The sequence below is a fragment of the Camponotus floridanus genome, unplaced genomic scaffold (genome assembly GCF_003227725.1).
Source record: "Camponotus floridanus strain SB8 unplaced genomic scaffold, Cflo_v7.5 scaffold44, whole genome shotgun sequence".
NCBI lineage: Eukaryota > Metazoa > Arthropoda > Insecta > Hymenoptera > Formicidae > Camponotus > Camponotus floridanus.
The window spans coordinates 1,522,501-1,541,511 of NW_020229592.1; the positions used below are offsets into that span (position 1 = coordinate 1,522,501).

General features: G+C 28.4%; 1 protein-coding gene across 2 annotated transcripts in view; it reads left to right on the forward strand.

Annotated features, from left to right (window-relative positions):
- Positions 1 to 19,011, forward strand: part of LOC105254355 — a 312,818-nt gene that overhangs the window by 251,596 nt on the left and 42,211 nt on the right. For both annotated transcript variants that reach the window (XM_025411870.1, XM_020028472.2), the window contains 2 exons: positions 13,567 to 13,735; positions 18,136 to 18,290. In XM_025411870.1, coding sequence (XP_025267655.1) covers positions 13,567 to 13,735; positions 18,136 to 18,290 — 324 coding nt within the window. The remainder of the gene's footprint in view (positions 1 to 13,566; positions 13,736 to 18,135; positions 18,291 to 19,011) is intronic.

Sequence of the window (19,011 nt, forward strand, 5' to 3'; positions counted from 1 at the left end):
TTAATGCAACCAGATTTTTTCTCAGTGTAGCAATGAAATATGTAATAAATGAAACTTCTAATAAAAGTAAATTTCGAGAAAGAATCGTAAAAATTTAAAAGATATTGTTTCCATAGATTAAAGAAAATCGCATACGCAATCGTATTTAATTCGATGGAACATTGTCTGCATTTCGTTTTACGATGAATCTTTATTTTTATGTTGATTTTAGTGCCATCAAATCGACCTAAAAACAATGCAAGTTTCTTGCCTCTAAAATAAAGAAATGACTCGAGACTTTTTCCTAAGGAAAGTGCGCTTAAATGCAATCTTCTTTTATAGCTTGGTAATATGCAATATTAAATAATAAAAATATATGTGTAGCTGAGAATATCGTAATATTAAAAAATACATATGCAAACACATACATATTTAAATTATTCTACTCTTTCATCTAATCTCATGAAATATTTTTGCAAATTTCACGTTGCTTGGCAGATATATATGGATGACGATTATTTATTTATTTAAGAAAAATTTCCACGGAAGAGAAAGAGAGTGTTTCAAATACGTATTGTATATTTCCCTTTTTGTGAAAATACACACACATACACATAAATTGGACACGCAGTATTGCTAGCGACACAAAACAAAGAATTAATAAAACGACACAAAACAACGAATTAATAAAATAAATTAAACAAAGGAAAAAAATGTGGTCGTATGTCGCGCAATCTGGCCTTGTTGCAACTGTAATGAAGTCGGCGAACAACGGAATAAAGTTTTGAAAATTCGAATGCCCGGTGCAGCGTCGTTTCATTTTGTGCTAGAGAGCGATCCCGGCGCATATCGTTCGCTGTTCCGCTTCCGTATATGGGGATGAAATTACTTTCTCATGCGACTCCCTTTGCGCAGTCCCTTTCTGCCCTTTTGCTAAAATATACTGAAAATCATTGACGTGTTCCGCTTTTCCTCTTAAACCCTCTTACGTGCGAGTCATCTCGCTTAACGAGCTCTACGTTGAAGAACAGTTTGAACAAAGCCAATGTAATAGACACGACGTTTTAATCTATTATCACAAAATGAAACAGTCAAAGGAGAGTCAATTATTGAGAAACTTCTTCAAAGAATATTTTCGACTGAATATTTCCGACGAGCTTGCTCTCCACGAATCATAGATTGCCCAGATCGGATTAAACGACAGTGAATTTCTTGAAATATATAAGTTAAATATTTATTTATAATTTGAATAGTATTTTAGGATAATATTAACACTTTTGAGCTTTTGATAGTCTTGTTAGTATCGCATACAAGCTAAATGTCCAAAAAGAACAGAGTGCATAGTAAATACGCGTTTCAATGCGAAGATGAGGCTTTAATCCATCATATCTCAAAATTAAACAAAGGATTACCAGAAAAGCAAAGAATATACTCAAAGAGTTTCGTGGGAGAACAAAATATATATTTCAAACGATTATTATGGATGTAATGTATTTAGCGTTGATTACATTGTTAAGAATAGAATATTAAATACTTGTGGATAAATTTGAAAAATTCTTATAAAATATTAATATGTAGTTTTATAATGGTTCTAGTTACAATAAATATATTATTTATTTCATCTTTTTTATAATTGACAAACATAATTTGTGTATACAAAATAAAATATATATATACAAAAAAAAAATATATATATATATATATATATATATATATATATATAATGTATAGATATATTAAGATTATGACATATAAAAATTATAAACTTCTCCCCCATTCAAGATATAATTATATTCTATCTTGAATTTTGCCGCAAATTATAAGTTTAAAAAAGATCCTTAAGATTGTATATATTAATAAATTATTTTTGTCTAAAAGCTAAAGCTAAAAATGATAAAAAGAGGATTTGTTTTTCAATGCTTGTTAGTTGGTTTAAGTCTCAAAAGAAAATTTTTCCAACATTCTGTCATTTTCTGAATCAGGTTTTACGCGAGTCGGTTTTAGCGCGGGAATGTGATCTGTTTTTACAGTTGGCTAAATAAGCTATGACTGTGGGCACGAAATCCTGCGACGCGCGAAATAGCTCTTATTAAGGAACACGCAAACAAAGGTGAATAAAGTAGACCGTCATATATTTTCTGAGCTTATTTATCGCGTAGACAAAGAAATCAGGAGGTTGGAAAATCAGCAAACGGAAGGAAGTTATCACGAATAAACATGAGGATATTGGCGACAAAAATGCATTAATCTCAAATTATTGTAAATATCCTACCAATATTGAATTAAATTCCAAAATATTTAATCTTAATTGTATTATTATTCAATCGTATTATTTTTTTAAATCTTTATTTGATACGTCTAATGTATAATATTTATTGTACATTTTATTTTTACTTTTGGATTAAAGCTGTGAAAGATAATGCAAATAGTTTATAACTTATACTAATTATGATAATTTATATTAAATAGTTTATTTTCTTTTCATTTTTTTCATATTTAAGAGTAGATACAATAAGATAGAACAATAAGATAATCAGTTTATTTTACAAAATTTTATGACAAAACGATCATAATCATTCTATTTTACAAAATTTTATGACAAAACAAAGCTGTTAAAGATAATGTAAATAGTTTATAATTTATACTAATTATGATAATTTATATTAAATAGTTTAATATTTTCTTTTCATTTTTTTCATATTTAAAAGTAGATACAATAAGATAGAACAATAAGATAATCATTCTATCTTAAGAAAATTTTATGACAAAACGTAAGTCTGTATAAACAGAAAGTAAGTTTGTATAATTTTATAACATGGTAGTTTTTAGCAAGATTCGTTATGTTAGATCTGATTATTAGAGTCCGTTATTCTGTAAATAATTTCTAGATATAATCTTTTATCGGTAAATTGAAGAAAAGGTAGAATATCAAGAGGAAAAGGAGAATTCCACTTCGCGAGCGTTTGAATGGGAACGAAATTTAATCGAGATATAGCGGACACGATCGGAGAAGTACTTGTGGAACGATTGCTTCGCGTCGCGCTGCATTTTAATACGAATCGTGTTTGAACGGTTAATTTCAAATAGAACGAAGATGTCGCGAACGAGAGATCAGGAGAAGCAATCATCGGAGCGTGGTGCAAAAATGACAACTTCCACCTCGTTGAGCGCTATTGGTTTCAGCGATTGGAATATTTCTCTGTTCTATTCGCGAATGTATGAATGGTACCGAATTTGCCTAAATTCTATTTGAAGATCTTGTGTTTTTGTATCGAACGTTTTTATCAAAATATATTATAAAAAGTACAAATTATAGTATGTAAATTATAGTATGTATATTTTAATAAAAACGTAGCATTTTATTCGAATCGAAACTTTTAAATAATTTCAATTTTGACATGATATATCATTAGAATTTATTACTATAAAAAGCACTAATTTTTACTTTAAAGTAATAATTTTAGTAAATTAAGTATTTAGAATATTTATAAATGGAAGGTAACGCACGTATTTCTTTGCTAATCTTACATTAATTTTATTAAACTGATGCTTAATTATCAAATTATTAATATTTAAAAATTTTTTGCAATTATTAATTCCGTTTTTCAATTCTTCATAGAATATAATTTTTAAGATTGAAAAAAATTTTGCAAAATATTCTTGACAAATTGATAATGTAATTTAAAATATGAAATCGCATTTACTAGATTTTGTACTTTATATATTACATAGTTGACTTAGCTAGAATGTTTCTAAAATATACAATCAATAGTGAAGAGAATACATCATGTACCCATCGATCATCGATATGATTAATATTAATTAATATTAATTAATTATGATTAATATTGAATATTAACATTGAATTAGGTATTCATCTGATTTCATTTATTATATCACAAAAAATATAATGATATTTATGCGTGTATATTAAATGATTTATTGTATTATATATTAAACGTGATTTTTTATTTTTGCAAAAAAATATTTTATAAGGAGACCCATTCTTTTTCAATAAATCTTTATATATATTTTATTTCTTTTTAGAATTATTTGATATTTTATACGATTCGCACGATTAATGCTTGCTCATCTTTGCTTTAAAAGATATTTTTTGCAAAATTAGGTCTTTTTCATGTTGCAAAGTTAATTTTTTGTTTTACTTTTTTTTTTAAATAAACAAATGTCTGAGACGAGATAACGCAACAATCTTGCTAAACCGTATAATTATAAAATTTATTTATTTATTATATATTTAATATGTAAATTCACTTCTATTACAAGATAAATCGATAAAACGTAGCTCGCATTAATAATGCGAATGAATATTCATCTCTTATAAATACTGATTTTAATTTAATTTAAAACCATATTAAATATTTATTAATTTTTTATATTTATAATTTGACTTTTAATTGCCTTTCTGTTATAGTTCATTTTTGTAAAATCTATTCTAAACATTTGCTCAAATTATCTTCTTATATAAAATCTATTCCTATACATTTTAGATTTCTCTCTCTATTATGAGAGATCTCTCTATTATTTAGATTACTTCTAAATAAAATCATATTTCTATTTTAAAAAGTTTACAATATATAAGAAAATAAATGATTATATGACTATTATTTGATTACATTATTTGGTATTTGGAAAACATTTGTATCTTCTGCATTGAAAAAAGGAAACAATTATTTAAAACATCTTGTGTAACATGCGATATAATTTCTATATGAATTTAATTTAATTATAGTTGAATTGCGCAGAAGTAATGCCTGCTGACATTTAATTCGGCGAGTCCAATCGAGTGTGCAAGAATCATTCAGACAGAAATACTGAAAAATCGATAATAAAATATTACTTAGTAATAACCGGAAAATATTGAATTGACGCTTGAAGGGCGCGGTATTTCATAATTTCCACTTCGCCTGACACATAAACGCAGCAAAATATACGAAAAAAACGTTGCACGAATATATGCGCCAGATGTGCAATCAATCTGGCAAAATCTATTCTATTTAATTAATCGCGGTGCGGATTTAATCATGCCGAAGGCACGAATAAAGACTATGCTGAAATTATTAATGCCATATGGCATTCGTTTTATAGTTTAACATGCACCTTACAATGTTTTAATACTTCTACCTCTCATTCGTATACAAATTTTTTTAACATATCGGAATTATTACGATCTGGAAAATGAAAATCTCGATTTCATTCGATTAAAATAAGTGATAATTGTATAGCAAATATTATTATTGCTTTTATAATATATTTTGTATTTTGTATTTTAATTTGTTTTATTTTAAAGATGTTTTGTATGTACAATCCCAGCAAAAAGTAGACAAAATCAATATTGACGAATATCCAATTTTGGTGTATTTTGAATATGAAAAATTGCGTGGAATATTACAATTTGATCTTAGCTACAGTGCAGTATACTTGTTAATATTTATTGCGTTTTTACTAAAATATTCCGAATTTTGTTAATCGAAATGATTAAGTTTTGGCAGAGAATTTTGCCTTGTGACAGATACATGGCTAACTTCATTGAATTATATTTAATATCTTTTTAACCAGTTAATACTTGTATAATTTTATTTGACCAAATATTTCCTCTGTATTTAAACTTTCGCAAATTTTAAACAAATTCTGAATATCATTTCCATGTGTTTTTTTCATTTGAATCGACGTGGTTATACGTTTCCTATAAGAACACATGTTAATTCGGTGCAAATTAAAATCCTTATAACTTGTGAACACTTTAGTGAATTAATTTAAAAATTGTACTGAAAATTCTAAACATATGTAAGAACATTCTGTACAATTTTTATTAAATTCTCAATATTTTGAAAATAGATACAAAACATCCTTAATGAAATATTCCGAATTTTGTTAATCGAAATCATTAACTTTTGGCAAAGAATTTCGCCTTGTAACAGATACATGACTAACTTCATTGAATTATATTTAACATCTTTTTAACCAGTTAGTACTTGCATAATATTATTTGACCAAATATTTCCTCTGTATCGAAACTTTTGCAAATTTTAAACAAATTCTGAATATTATTTCCATATGTTTTTGTCATTTGAATCGACTTGGTTATACGTTTCCTATAAGAACGTGGTTATAAGAACATGTTAATTCGGTGCAAATTAAAATTTTTATAACTTGTAAACGCTTTAGTGAATCGATTTAAAAATTGTATTGAAAATTCTAAACATATGTAAGGACATTCTGTACAATTTTCATTAAATTCTCAATATTTCGAAAATAGGTACAAAACATTCTTAAGTTTATATAAATTTTAGAAATTGTTTAAAATTGTTTTCAATTTTATAACAGTTTAAAGTTTCATTAAATTAATGCTGTTTATATGTATCAAATAAGTAAAGTATAATAAATGAGAATTATCTTAATAAGGATGATCTTTACAATAAATAAGGATAATCTTTATATAAATAAGGATTTCGCAAATTTAAAGAGATTAAACTTTCTTTTGCGCCTAATCTAAATCAACACGAAAATGTATGAAAGACATCTCAAGGATCTCATCAAAAGATTATGACGTCTTTTAGACATTTTCTAAATTCTTATGTTTGAGATGCAAAGTTCCGGATAAAGAGCGAACTTTAATGCGCTGGTGGCTGCATCTCCTTAAATGTCTCCTTGAAATCTGCTCCACCCTAACCATGAGGGATTTTAATAAGCGGCGCATAAACTCGTGGGAACGAAAAAGTGGCAAAGTTCGAACGCGGACGGTAGATCGAAGTCGTGTGGAATCGCGGAATCCAATTTAAATAATACTATCCTTCCGGCAACTTCGACTTCGGCATTTCCTCCGGGGAGAGCAAGCGACCGATTGCATTCGTCGCCCTTTCCTCTCTAACCAGTTGTCCCAAAGGAGCTTAAAAAATGATCCGTCAAAAGAAATTATGAACGCTTGCGCAGTTCTCTCGCCGATCTCTCTCTCTCTCTCTCTCTCTCTCTCTCTCTCTCTGCCCTTCTCTCTCTCTCTCAATCTTTTTCTCCCTCAATTCCGGTCGAGACTGGATTAAATTCTCTATCGAATTCCGCAGCGTCTGTTCTCATCGGAAGAGAAGATATGCCCGAAAACGTTCACGATGTGCGGGCCGAGCTGTCGATATTCCGCGAAGCTAACGTTGAACAAGTTAGAAAACGCCAGTGGTCTCAGCCAGATGTTATGTAATTACTTAAACTTAAAAAAGGTGTCACGATTGACCGCAAACATCGGCGAGTGAAAATGACAGCCGTCACTTGCACGGAGACTATTTACCGAACTGAAGTTGTCGTGCGCGGTATGCAGGAATTAATCAACAACTCGAAAATTGGATTTTGCATTAATATACAAATTGAAAACGTGATTACTTGCTCATTACTGATGTGCTTGGAAAAAATATTTAATGTAGTATACGTAATCATATTGTGTGATTGTCAAAGTAAGTACGATTTTATTGTGATAACTTGTTCTTAATTTAAAGCAATCATTTTCATGAAATGCCGAAAGATTCAGAAATCTATTAATATGATTAATATTTCTTCTTTCACTAATATTTCTCTTCTTAATATTTCTTAAGAAGTAATCAAATTCTAAATGATTCGTACACAAAGAAAAATGTATACTGTATTCAAATAAATATTATTTATTTTAAATAAATAAGTTTGTATATCTGCAAATACAGGGTGGGGAAAAAGTATGGAAGCAAACAATTATTTCCGTTCTCTTACATTTTACAAGAAAATGTTTCAGACAAATGTTGTATGGTTTCAAGGGGGACATAAGATGGTGTCATTAGTTTGAGCTTGAAGAGTCACCTGAAGGTCACATGAAGGTCACCACCAACTTTTTAAATGGGACACCCTATATGCTTTTGCATATTCTTGTAGCTTATCTCGAGAGCTATCCAAAACACTATAATAAAATATTTTTTTATTGAGTACTTTTCGAGTTATGAGGCTTGAAATCATTTCTTAATTTAACATAAACCGTAATATATCTAGTAAAATATTCATTTTTCGATTATCTTGCTTTAATACTTTTATGTACAAAATAATGTGAGGACTCAATTGGTGTAAAAAAAACTCATAGTTGTTTCAAAGAAAAAATATGTAATTGTTAATTGCAAATTACATATTTTTTCTTAGTAACAACTATGTGTTTTCTTTATACCAATTGATTCATCTCATTATTTTGTGCATAAAAGTATTAAGGTAAGGTAATCGAAAAATGAATATTTTACAAAATATTTTATGGTTTATGTAAAATTAAGAAATGATTTCAAGCCTTATAACTCAAGAAGTATTTAACGAAAAGGTACTTAATTATAGTGTTTTGGAAAGCTCTCGAGATAAGCTACAAAAATATGCAAAAGTATATAGGGTGTCCCATTTAAAAAGTTGGTGGTGACCTTCATGTGACCTTCAGGTGACTCTTCAAGCTCAAACTAATGACACCATCTTATGTCCCCCTTGAAACCATACAACATTTGTCTGAAACATTTTCTTGTAAAATGTAAGGGAACGGAAATAATTGTTTGCTTCCATACTTTTTCCCCACCCTGTATATCATAAGTTCACCACAAGCATTGAATTTAATTGAATATATTCTAAATTTTAGTAAGTGCAGTATTTTAATCAAGAATATTAAGGATGTTTTGCACCTATTTTCAAAATATTGAGAATTTAATGAAAATTCTAAGAATGTCCTTACATATGTTTAGAATCTTCAGTATAATTTTTAAATCGTTTCACTAAATCGTTCACAAGTTATAAGGATTTTAATTTACATCGAGTTAACATGTGTTTTTATGGGAAACGTATAATCACGTCGATTCAAATGAAAAAAATACATGGAAATAATATTCAGAATTTGTTTAAAATTTGCAAAAGTTTAGAGACAGAAGAAATATTTGGTAAAATAATATTATACAAGTACTAACTTAAAAAAATATTAAATATAATTCAATGAAGTTAGTCATGTATCTGTCACAAGGCGAAATTCTTTGCCGAAAGTTAATGATTTTGATTAACAAAATTCGAAATACTTCATTAAGGATGTTTTGTACCTATTTTCAAAATATTGAGAATTTAATGAAAATTGTAGAATGTCCTTACATATGTTTAGATCTTCAGTACAATTTTTAAATCGTTTACAAGTTATAAGGATTTTAATTTGCACCGAATTAACATGTGTTCTTAAGGAAAACGTATAACTACGTCGATTCAAATGACAAAAACACATGGAAATAATATTCAGAATTTTTTTAAAATTTGCAAAAGTTTAGAGACAGAAGAAATATTTGGTAAAATAATATTATACAAGTATTAACTGGTTAAAAAAATATTAAACATAATTCAATGAAGTTAGCCATGTATCTGTCACAACGCGAAATTCTCTGCCAAAAGTTAATTATTTCGATTAACAAAATTCGGAATATTTCAGTAAAAACCCAATAAATATTAAAAAAATACATCTTTGAACTGTAGCTGAGATCAAATTGTAATATTCCACACAATTTCTTACTCAAAATACACCAAAAGTAGATATTCATCAATATTGATTTTCAGCTACTTTTTGTTGGGATTGTACATACAAAACATCCTTAAAAAGTAATCAAATTCTAAATGATTAGTACGAGACATGAAATATTCGTACATTTAATAAACTATTTTTTATATTAATTAAAAATCATTACTGTATACAAGAGAGAGGGAGAGGAGGAGGAGAAGAGGATACTGATATTATAATGATGAAATATTATTTAAAATTGTTAATAAATGTTTTATACTCACTACGAGAGAAGAAATGTAATTAAGGTATTGATACAAGTCCTCGATGACAGCGTCTATAATAATTATTTATCCGCAATACGTCGTGATCAATCAGGCGTGAAATTTTGATAAGTGCGCATGGTATGATGCATTGTCTGTCCGGCCCATTTAAGTGATCTATCCATGTACCTTATTAAGCGAGAACACCTACCGTGTCTCAGTAATATTCGCACCGAGTGTGCCCATTGTTTATCAAATGTATTTTACAATAACGTGTTTTCCCATGATAGTAATTTATCATTATCATTTCATGAGAATCTTCCGAACACTCTTTGATTAAAAAGAATTTTTAATGTTATTAAGTTCATAAATCATATAAAAGCATATATAATTTTATGTGTATGTGTGTGTTTCGTGGAAAAATGCATTTGATTAAAATAATGCAATTTGATCGCTAAAATCGAAATTTTCTCGAATGTAATAAAATTATGAAAATTTTAGACTGATATTTATACATTTATTTACTTTCAAATTTAAAAATATACATAAATGCTTAAATTTTTATCTTCTGAAATTTTCGAATATAGTATACTAAATTTTTATAGATTTTTACGGAAAAAAAGAATTGTCTAAAAAAATAATTGCTTGCACATTATTTATTAAATAATCGATTCAATAAACCTCTTAGTAAATAAATATTTTCAAGCTTATAAGCGGAAATCGTGCTCATCATTATAAGGTTCAATTGATCTTTAAAGAGAGAATGCATCAGACGATTAAAGCACATTCCTGATTCCCTTTAACTTTCAAATTCTCGCTTTTACCGACACAAAAGCACTCCTATATTGAACTGAGCTTCCTGCTTGACAGCTTCATTTCATCCTAAGTGATTTCACCATGTCGTCATCCCCTGTATTGCGGACATTAATCAAGAGATTGCTCGAGTGTTTCAGCAAGTATGTTGAAAGCATCCTACTGTAACTTGTATTTACGTAACAGATACGATCGCATTAAGTTACCTTCATCTGATAAGTGATTCATTCATATGGAACTTTCAATTTCAGATTAGTCATGGCCCACTAATCTGTTCGTATCATTGCTTTCTTCATAATTCATATCAATAATATAACGTATTAATATGGAAAAAATATGTAAAAGAAAAAATTTCTTGAATTAATTAAGACTGGACATTTCAAATAAAAGAAAAAGTGCGTTACATACGGATTCAAAGAATTCCATCCATTCAAATGGAGAATAGAAAACTCGACGGAATTTTTTTTATTGCAAACTTATTAAAACTACGAAGAATTGTCGGAAGCTTTTCTTTTAATATTCATTAAAATTCCTGGGGGGGTATTGACTGTTTCTGACAGATATTATATAGTCAATCTCAGACTCTCGAATTTATATATGTAATAAGAAGAATTTAACGGACAGTTTTATATTTTGAAATAATTATTTCACATTGAATTTTCTAATATTTAATATAATTTTAAACATGAAAATAATTCAAAAGTTATTATATTAAAAAATTTCACGTATGATTTCACACATGAAATTTGACGATGGGATAGATACGATTGTTTTATATAAAAATAAAAGAGTTAATATGTTTATGTTAAGATGCGGATATGTATTTTCTACTTTTTAGTACAAAACGAGATTTAAGAAACTAATAAATTTAATTAAAATATAGTAAAAAGTGAATTGAATTAGCTAACAATACACATACATCAAATGACTTGAAAAGATATTAAAATAGAAAATATTCTGAGTAAATTCGAAGAATTTGAGATTTCTGAAATTTGGAAACCTCTCAATTTAAAAAAAATTCTAGTTTTTTTTAACTTTTTTTATTGCTTTAAATGTATTAAATTTTTAAATCATTAAATCTCACACACACACATGAATTGTAAGATTCTTAGGACAAGTCATGATTTTGCTATTACCATTCTAGCGTCATATGTATAATATCATCATAGCCACTCTCATATCATGTAACTCAGAAGAGCAAATAATATATAGACGTGACAAAAACGGCCGGAGAAGACACGAGAGAGATATCGAGCGAGTGGTATCATAAAATTTGCATAGCGACCGACTTGAGAATTGCTGTTGGCGATTGTACTGAACTTTAACAACGAGCTCGCACGCTATTCTTTCGTTTGTGAGACTCTATATTCGCGAACGTGTAGATCTTGCGCGAGTGCCGAGAGAAAAGCCGGACCGATGCACGTATTTCCGAGATGCGTTTTACGCATCTAGTCACGAACAATCCGTTTTCGATTTCCTCGCTTGAAAACGCGCACACGAGCGAATATCCGGTTCAGTAACAGAAAGAAAGAGAGAGAAGGGGGAAGGGGAAGAGGGAAGGGGGGGAGAGAGAGAGAGAATTTCAGGTAATTTCAGGTGCTGACTTTTTGTAGTCTTTTCGTTTTCGATAAAAATTCGATGCATAAGTATAGTTGCAGTGAATCTTGTTTTTGTGTTTTTTTTGCTTATGTTTGTATGAACAAGCATATTGGCACGTTACGCTGTTAACTATCTTTTCTCGATATTTTTGACATGTATTTTACATTTATATTGCCTTTTGAATCAAAAAAATATTAAATCCTGCACTTACATTATTTTTTCGATATTTTTGAGAAAAGGAACAATAGTACTAGATTACTAAACAGTTAGAATTGAAAAATTTGTGAAAATACAGAGATACTTTTTGTAATTGAACATATTGAGAGTTTGAATAATATACAGTATAAAAAAAAATACGGTATAAAATTATATTTTTTGTTTAATAGAAAATTTTGCAAAACCAAGCTCAAAAAATCTTTTGAGAAAAATAAATAGTATTTCTAAGCAAATTTTCTTTTCTGCATTCTCGTAATATTTTATGGCATTAAGTCATATATTGGATATATCGAGATGATGTAGAATTTATACCATTTTAATTAGACATATTAAGACAATAAAATAGAATTTTTTTTATAGCAGGTCATGAATTATGAAAAATAAGTTATATAAGAGATTAAATGAGATAATCTTTCAAATTTTATAGTTTTACAGTTTTATGATCATGTTTCATTGTTGTCATCAAATTGTGTCTTTTTATAAATTGTGATATTGATATTGACTATCCAACACGCACATTTATTTAGCAATATAAATAAATGTGCTGTTTTTTTGTAAGAATGTACAGAATTTTTATAAGAAGGTACAAAGATAGTGGTTATGTAAATTAAGATTTACATTATTCTGTTGTAAATTACCTTTGTGTATGAATTATTTTTTTTAAAGCTTTCATGAATATAAATATAATTATATTTTTTCGCTAAAAGAGACATAATATTATATTTTTTATTTATATTGAAATCTTTACAAACTTTTCTTTCTCTATTTTGTATTTTTGAGAAAAATTATTTAGATCATTTTATGTATGTCTAAATGTATATATATTTAAGATATAAATGCCATCTATAAATCAAAATTGTTATTTATTTTATGATATTAAAGCTTTTTTAACTATATTTATAGCTTATATTATTGTTTAATATATTCGAGTCCAAATTATATGCAGAATATTTAATATATATATTTGCATACTGATTTATAAATACTATATATTTACTAGTAATTATTGTTTACTAATAAATAATATGTTTCTGTTATTTTATTTTTTTATTATGCAAATATTTTTTTTTATTTGAAATATATATATTTTTGTAATTAATGCTTGCGCACAAGTATTTCAAGAAAATTTGAATATAGCTAACCGATTGTTTTATATCTGTATTAAAGCACCGACTCTGACGATCAGCGATGATTCCGGGCGTATAGTTTCCAAGGAGAGGCATTTGAAAGCGGGCAGTGTTCTCAGACTCAGATGTGAGGCGAGGGATGTGCTAGAATCGTTGAACGAGTCTGTCGTTTGGACCAGAGGAGACGAAACGCTTAGCGAGGACATTAGGTAAGAATGGAGAATTATTGTTTGTCTTATATTGTAAAGTTCCACTTATTTATGATTCGGACGCGATAGCTGCAAGCTCTTTTGATAAATCGTTTTTCAAAAACCATTCGGTAGTGGATTTATTGTAATATATCTCTCTACAGACAATCTCTATTTGCAAATTCGATTTCTCTTTATTATTACATCATTTTTTCACACAATTTGTATATAATTTAATGTATGTATTCGTACACTGAGGGAAAAATTTTTTTAAATCAAATAAATTTGTTCTCTTAAAACTTTTGCTTTAAATACAAGGAATTGTTTATTTCATTTAAGCAAAAGTATTTAATAGTAATTAAATATGCATGTTATATTAAGTACTATTTTAAGTTATATTAAGTATTATTTTCATTTATATATTTTTTATATTTAAATACTATTTTCGTAAAATATATACTATAATTTATTAAATTAAATATATTACTTTTTAAAATTAAAAAATTTAAAATTTTTGGGAATAAAAAATGCATTTTAATAAATATTTTGTAAAATTAAAATAAAAATATTTAATTAAAAATTATATTTTTTTAAACATATGTAAATAAATACTTAACTTAAGCAAACAGACGTTTTGAATACAAGTAAATACGTGATTAGTACCCACCGAATAAATAGCTTTCTTGAGTTATCTAAAATTTTTTTTATTTCAAGATAATTTTTTCCTCAGTGTATAATATATTTAAATGCATAAAGATGTAATGATAAATAAGACGTAAATCTTTTTGCCAGAATCGTTTAAAGAACTAAAATGTTCTGCAGATATAGGAGTCTCTCGGGGCTAAATTCAATATCTTTTATAACTTTAAATCCGGATGTCTAGATGATTTAAGATAGATAATTATTAAAAGAAAAATTAACGATATCGCATCGCGATATTTCTTAATGGATTATGAAGCCCTAAGAAAGAAAGGGAAAAGAACCATGCTCTACAGCTTTTTTGAACGATTCCACGGCAGTTCTAGCGTGAAGCAGATTCTTAATTAAATTATTGCGACAAAGCTGGAATACGTAAGTGCCACGAGGTTTGCTTGAGATTTACATTTCCGAAAGGAACGAGGATTTCTTCTCCCGTTATATCCTCGATTTTCCGTTCTCTGCTTTCCGGCCTTTCTGGACGATGATATCGAGAATATCTCAAAATGTATCGTATTATTCTCGCATGTGAATCGATAAAAGATTGAACCGTACGCTCATTCTTAGTCATAGTTTTTAATACATATGTATAGAAATTTTCTAGCGCATCTACATCTGCATATATACTTGAATATAAAGTTTTTTTGTAACGTAATTTAAAACAAAAAATAATAAATATTGAAGTTTATACACTAAAAATAATAGTTTTTCATACGTTTCATTTGATAATAATATAATTTTTTCATACGTAGAAATAAACATTTTTATATATTCAACATCGATAGCTTTTTGATGTCAAAGGAAAATATATACAGGGTGGACCATTTTAATCTATAATGGAAAATATCTCGGAATGTTGGTGAGATACAACAAAATGTTTCAGACAAAAGTTGTATGGTTTCTAGGGGGACATAAGAAGGTACCATTGATTTGACCTTGAAGAGTTATTTGAAGGTAACATGAAGGTCACCTTCAATTTCTTAAATGGAACCTACATTTTCTCATTACATATTCTCGTAGCTTATCTCGAGAGCTTTCCAAAACACTATAATAAAATATTTTATTGAGTACTTTTCGAGTTATGAGGCTTGAAATCATTTCTTAATTTAACATAAACCGTAATATATCTAGTAAAATATTCATTTTTCGATTATCTTGCTTTAATACTTTTATGTACAAAATAATGAGAGGAATCAATTGGTGCAAAGAAAACACATAGTTATTTTTAAGAAAAAATATGTAATTTGCAATTAACAATTACATATTTTTTCTTTGAAACAACTATGTGTTTTTTTTACACCAATTGATTTCTCTCATTATTTTGTACATAAAAGTATTAAAGCAAGATAATCGAAAAATGAATATTTTACTAGATATATTACGGTTTATATTAAATTAAGAAATGATTTCAAGCCTCATAACTCGAAAAGTACTCAATAGAAAAATATTTTATTATAGTGTTTTGGAAAGCTCTCGAGATAAGCTATAAGAATATGTAATGAGAAAATGTAGGTTCCATTTAAGAAATTGAAGGTGACCTTCATGTTACCTTCAAATAACTCTTCAAGGTCAAACCAATGGTACCATCTTATATCTCCCTAGAAACCATACAACTTTTGTCTGAAACATTTTGTTGTATCTCACCAACATTCCGAGATATTTTCCATTATAGATTAAAATGGTCCACCCTGTATATAGATATATTGGAAATTTAAAAAAAAAAGGAATTTTGACTTATGGAATAAATAATAATAATTAAGTCGAATAAAAGCATTTAGTGAAAAATATAAGTCGAACTATTAGTCAGAATTAAAAATGATATTTAAAGTAAATAATTTGATTATATTTCTATTTGTCGGAGACAATGTAAAAACTAAAATATTATTTGACACATTTTTATTCTGAAATTTCGTTTATTTCTGTTTTATACAGGTTCATTTTGTTAGACAGATTATCTAAATGGAATTTTCAATGAAAGATAGATTGGATAAAGTGAACCAATTGTCATTCTGATATCACGAAGGAAAACGAATAGAAAGTCTGTTTCTCATTTGATTATCTATTCGTAAAATATACGAAATTCAAATAATGTACTCGCTCGCGATAAATTCGTCATCCAGTTCCGAAACGAGCTTCTTAATTAAATTGACAGACAAGGCCTGGTCGAGATTGACATACGCGAGACTAGAGAGGAATTTCTCCAACAGCGTTCTACGTCCACTCGGCAAAATCGCCTCCCTTTCTCTTCTTCCTAACAACTCGATAACGTGAACGTACAGGGTGTCTCAGATTTCTCGCATTTCTTCTCATTTACCGATTATTGAATTGACTTTTTCTTAGCACAGATGCTAAGATAATAACTTAAATTTTTATTTTATTTTTAGGATTCGATTAATTTAAGTTTAGAAAAATTGTCAGAAATCACACTTATATAGAAATGCAAAAAAATGTTAAAGTCAACTTGAAGTTTAAAATTAAAGAGCATTCAAATGATTTTAATTTGATTGAATAATTAATTTGATTTATTAAAAAAATAATGTTTAAGAAGATCATACTTAAAAGATTGATGAGAAAAACATTTAAACTTCGGCTTAAGGATGTATTGGAGATATATTACAATCAATGAGATCGCCGTGAATTTTTAATTTCAGATTCTTAATAACATTCTAAATTGTCATGAATTATTTCAAATTTTTTTACTTGCTTCTTCAAAAGTTATTAATTTTTGAATTTTGCGATTTTAACATAGAATTAAAAAACAATGATAAAAATTTCACTTTGTAATATTATATTCTTCATACATGTAAAAATGTTCTCACAAAGTTTTAAAACGATTTATTTGCTCGTTTTGAAATTATTATTAAAAAATAACTATGATTATCGGTTTGATGCAATATTGATGATAAACCGTGGCAACATTTTCTTGGAAATTAAGATCTGTTTATATTAAAGAATACTTTGAAGTATGATTTCGTGATTTTTAACAAATTTTTTATCAATTAGAATTCGTATTCTGCCCAATTTTAATTTTTTGATACTTTGGATTAACTTTTGAGAGAGACAGTCCGTCCAATACATCCCTAATAGATTTTACTATAAGGATTTGGTTAGTATTTTCTGATTAAATGTATAAATTTCTTGTTACATTAATTTCTTTGCGAGCCATTCTTAACTTAACTCGTGTTCAATATTTGCCATGAAATGTATATAAAGAACTAGTATTAACATTAAAAGTATATTTTTTTTTTACGAGCAGTAGCGCCAGAAAGAGGACGCTAGCTCTCTGATTGTGTGTGTTTGAGCTACATCCTCTTCTTGCATCACTGTTTATCAGTTTAATTTCTAACAAACTGAATTTAAAATAATTTATTCAATAATCTAGATTGAATTTATCCTATAATTTTGTTGTAATTTAGAATATTAAACAGACTTTTGAGATTAGATGGGAAAAATTTTAGACGACTTGGTGCTGGTGAGTTTAGTATTATTAACCAGAAAATTTGGTAAATTTAACAAGAAGAAATTAATCAGATTCATCTGGTAATTCCTACAAGAATTCTCCAATACATCCTTAAATTTAAGCATTGAAATAAGATGAAACTAAATTGAATTTTCTGATAACAAATTCCACTCCAGATTGGTCAAGGAAGAATATCAACAAAGACATCCTGTATATTCAGAATTTGTGAACTGGACATAAATTCACGGCTTGGTCTCGTTTTCAGCGAGAACAGAACGATGGAAATCTCGGCGGGTAAGGAGGTCCTCGTGATTGTCAGTACTCTCATCGTCGAGAGGGCCAGCCCGAGGCACGCCGGGAACTATAGCTGCATGGTGCCTGGCAAAGCCAAGACCACCGTCGCAGTCCACGTTCTCAACGGTGAGTATGTCCTTTACGTGCACATGTGTACCACATCTCGTTATACAGCTTTTCTCTCGCCCTCGTCCCGAGAGGAAGGATAATCTCGCCATCTGGCATGTCGATAGTTACTTATCAAAGCTGAACGAAGTTTCTCTCCATGGTCGGGAGACTTCGAATCATTATGCGCGATATGGATTAACTGGATTGAAAGTTGAATCGCGTCGTAACTGAATGCAATCCTCTTTCCATCTCGAGCCCAGTTTCTGCGATTTCCGCTCCGCGATCGGAGCGCGAACCTTATACGCACAAAACTGCATCTCCAAGCTCAAACGAGCGATTATGCGAAGCTCCATACGTCAAGTTTTGTCGGAAATTGAAGTTACTTTAGCTTTTAAGGGTGACTTTGACTATACGAGAGGAAAATATACATAATACATTCTCTGTATAACTCACGCTTAGGATTTAAATGGAAAATTGTAGAATGTACAGCTTTGTTAGAGAAATATATTTTGTTATTAAAATTTTTAAAAACTTAAATTATTTTCCAAGACAAAAATGACTTCACATTTATTTTTCTTCTATTTCATATATTTTGTTGCATGTTTTCTCTTATAATTAAGGATGTTTTGTATGTACAATCCCAGCAAAAAATAGCTGAAAATCAATATTGACGAATATATCCACTTTTGGTGTATTTTGAGTATGAGAAATTGTGTGGAATATTACAATTTGATTTTAG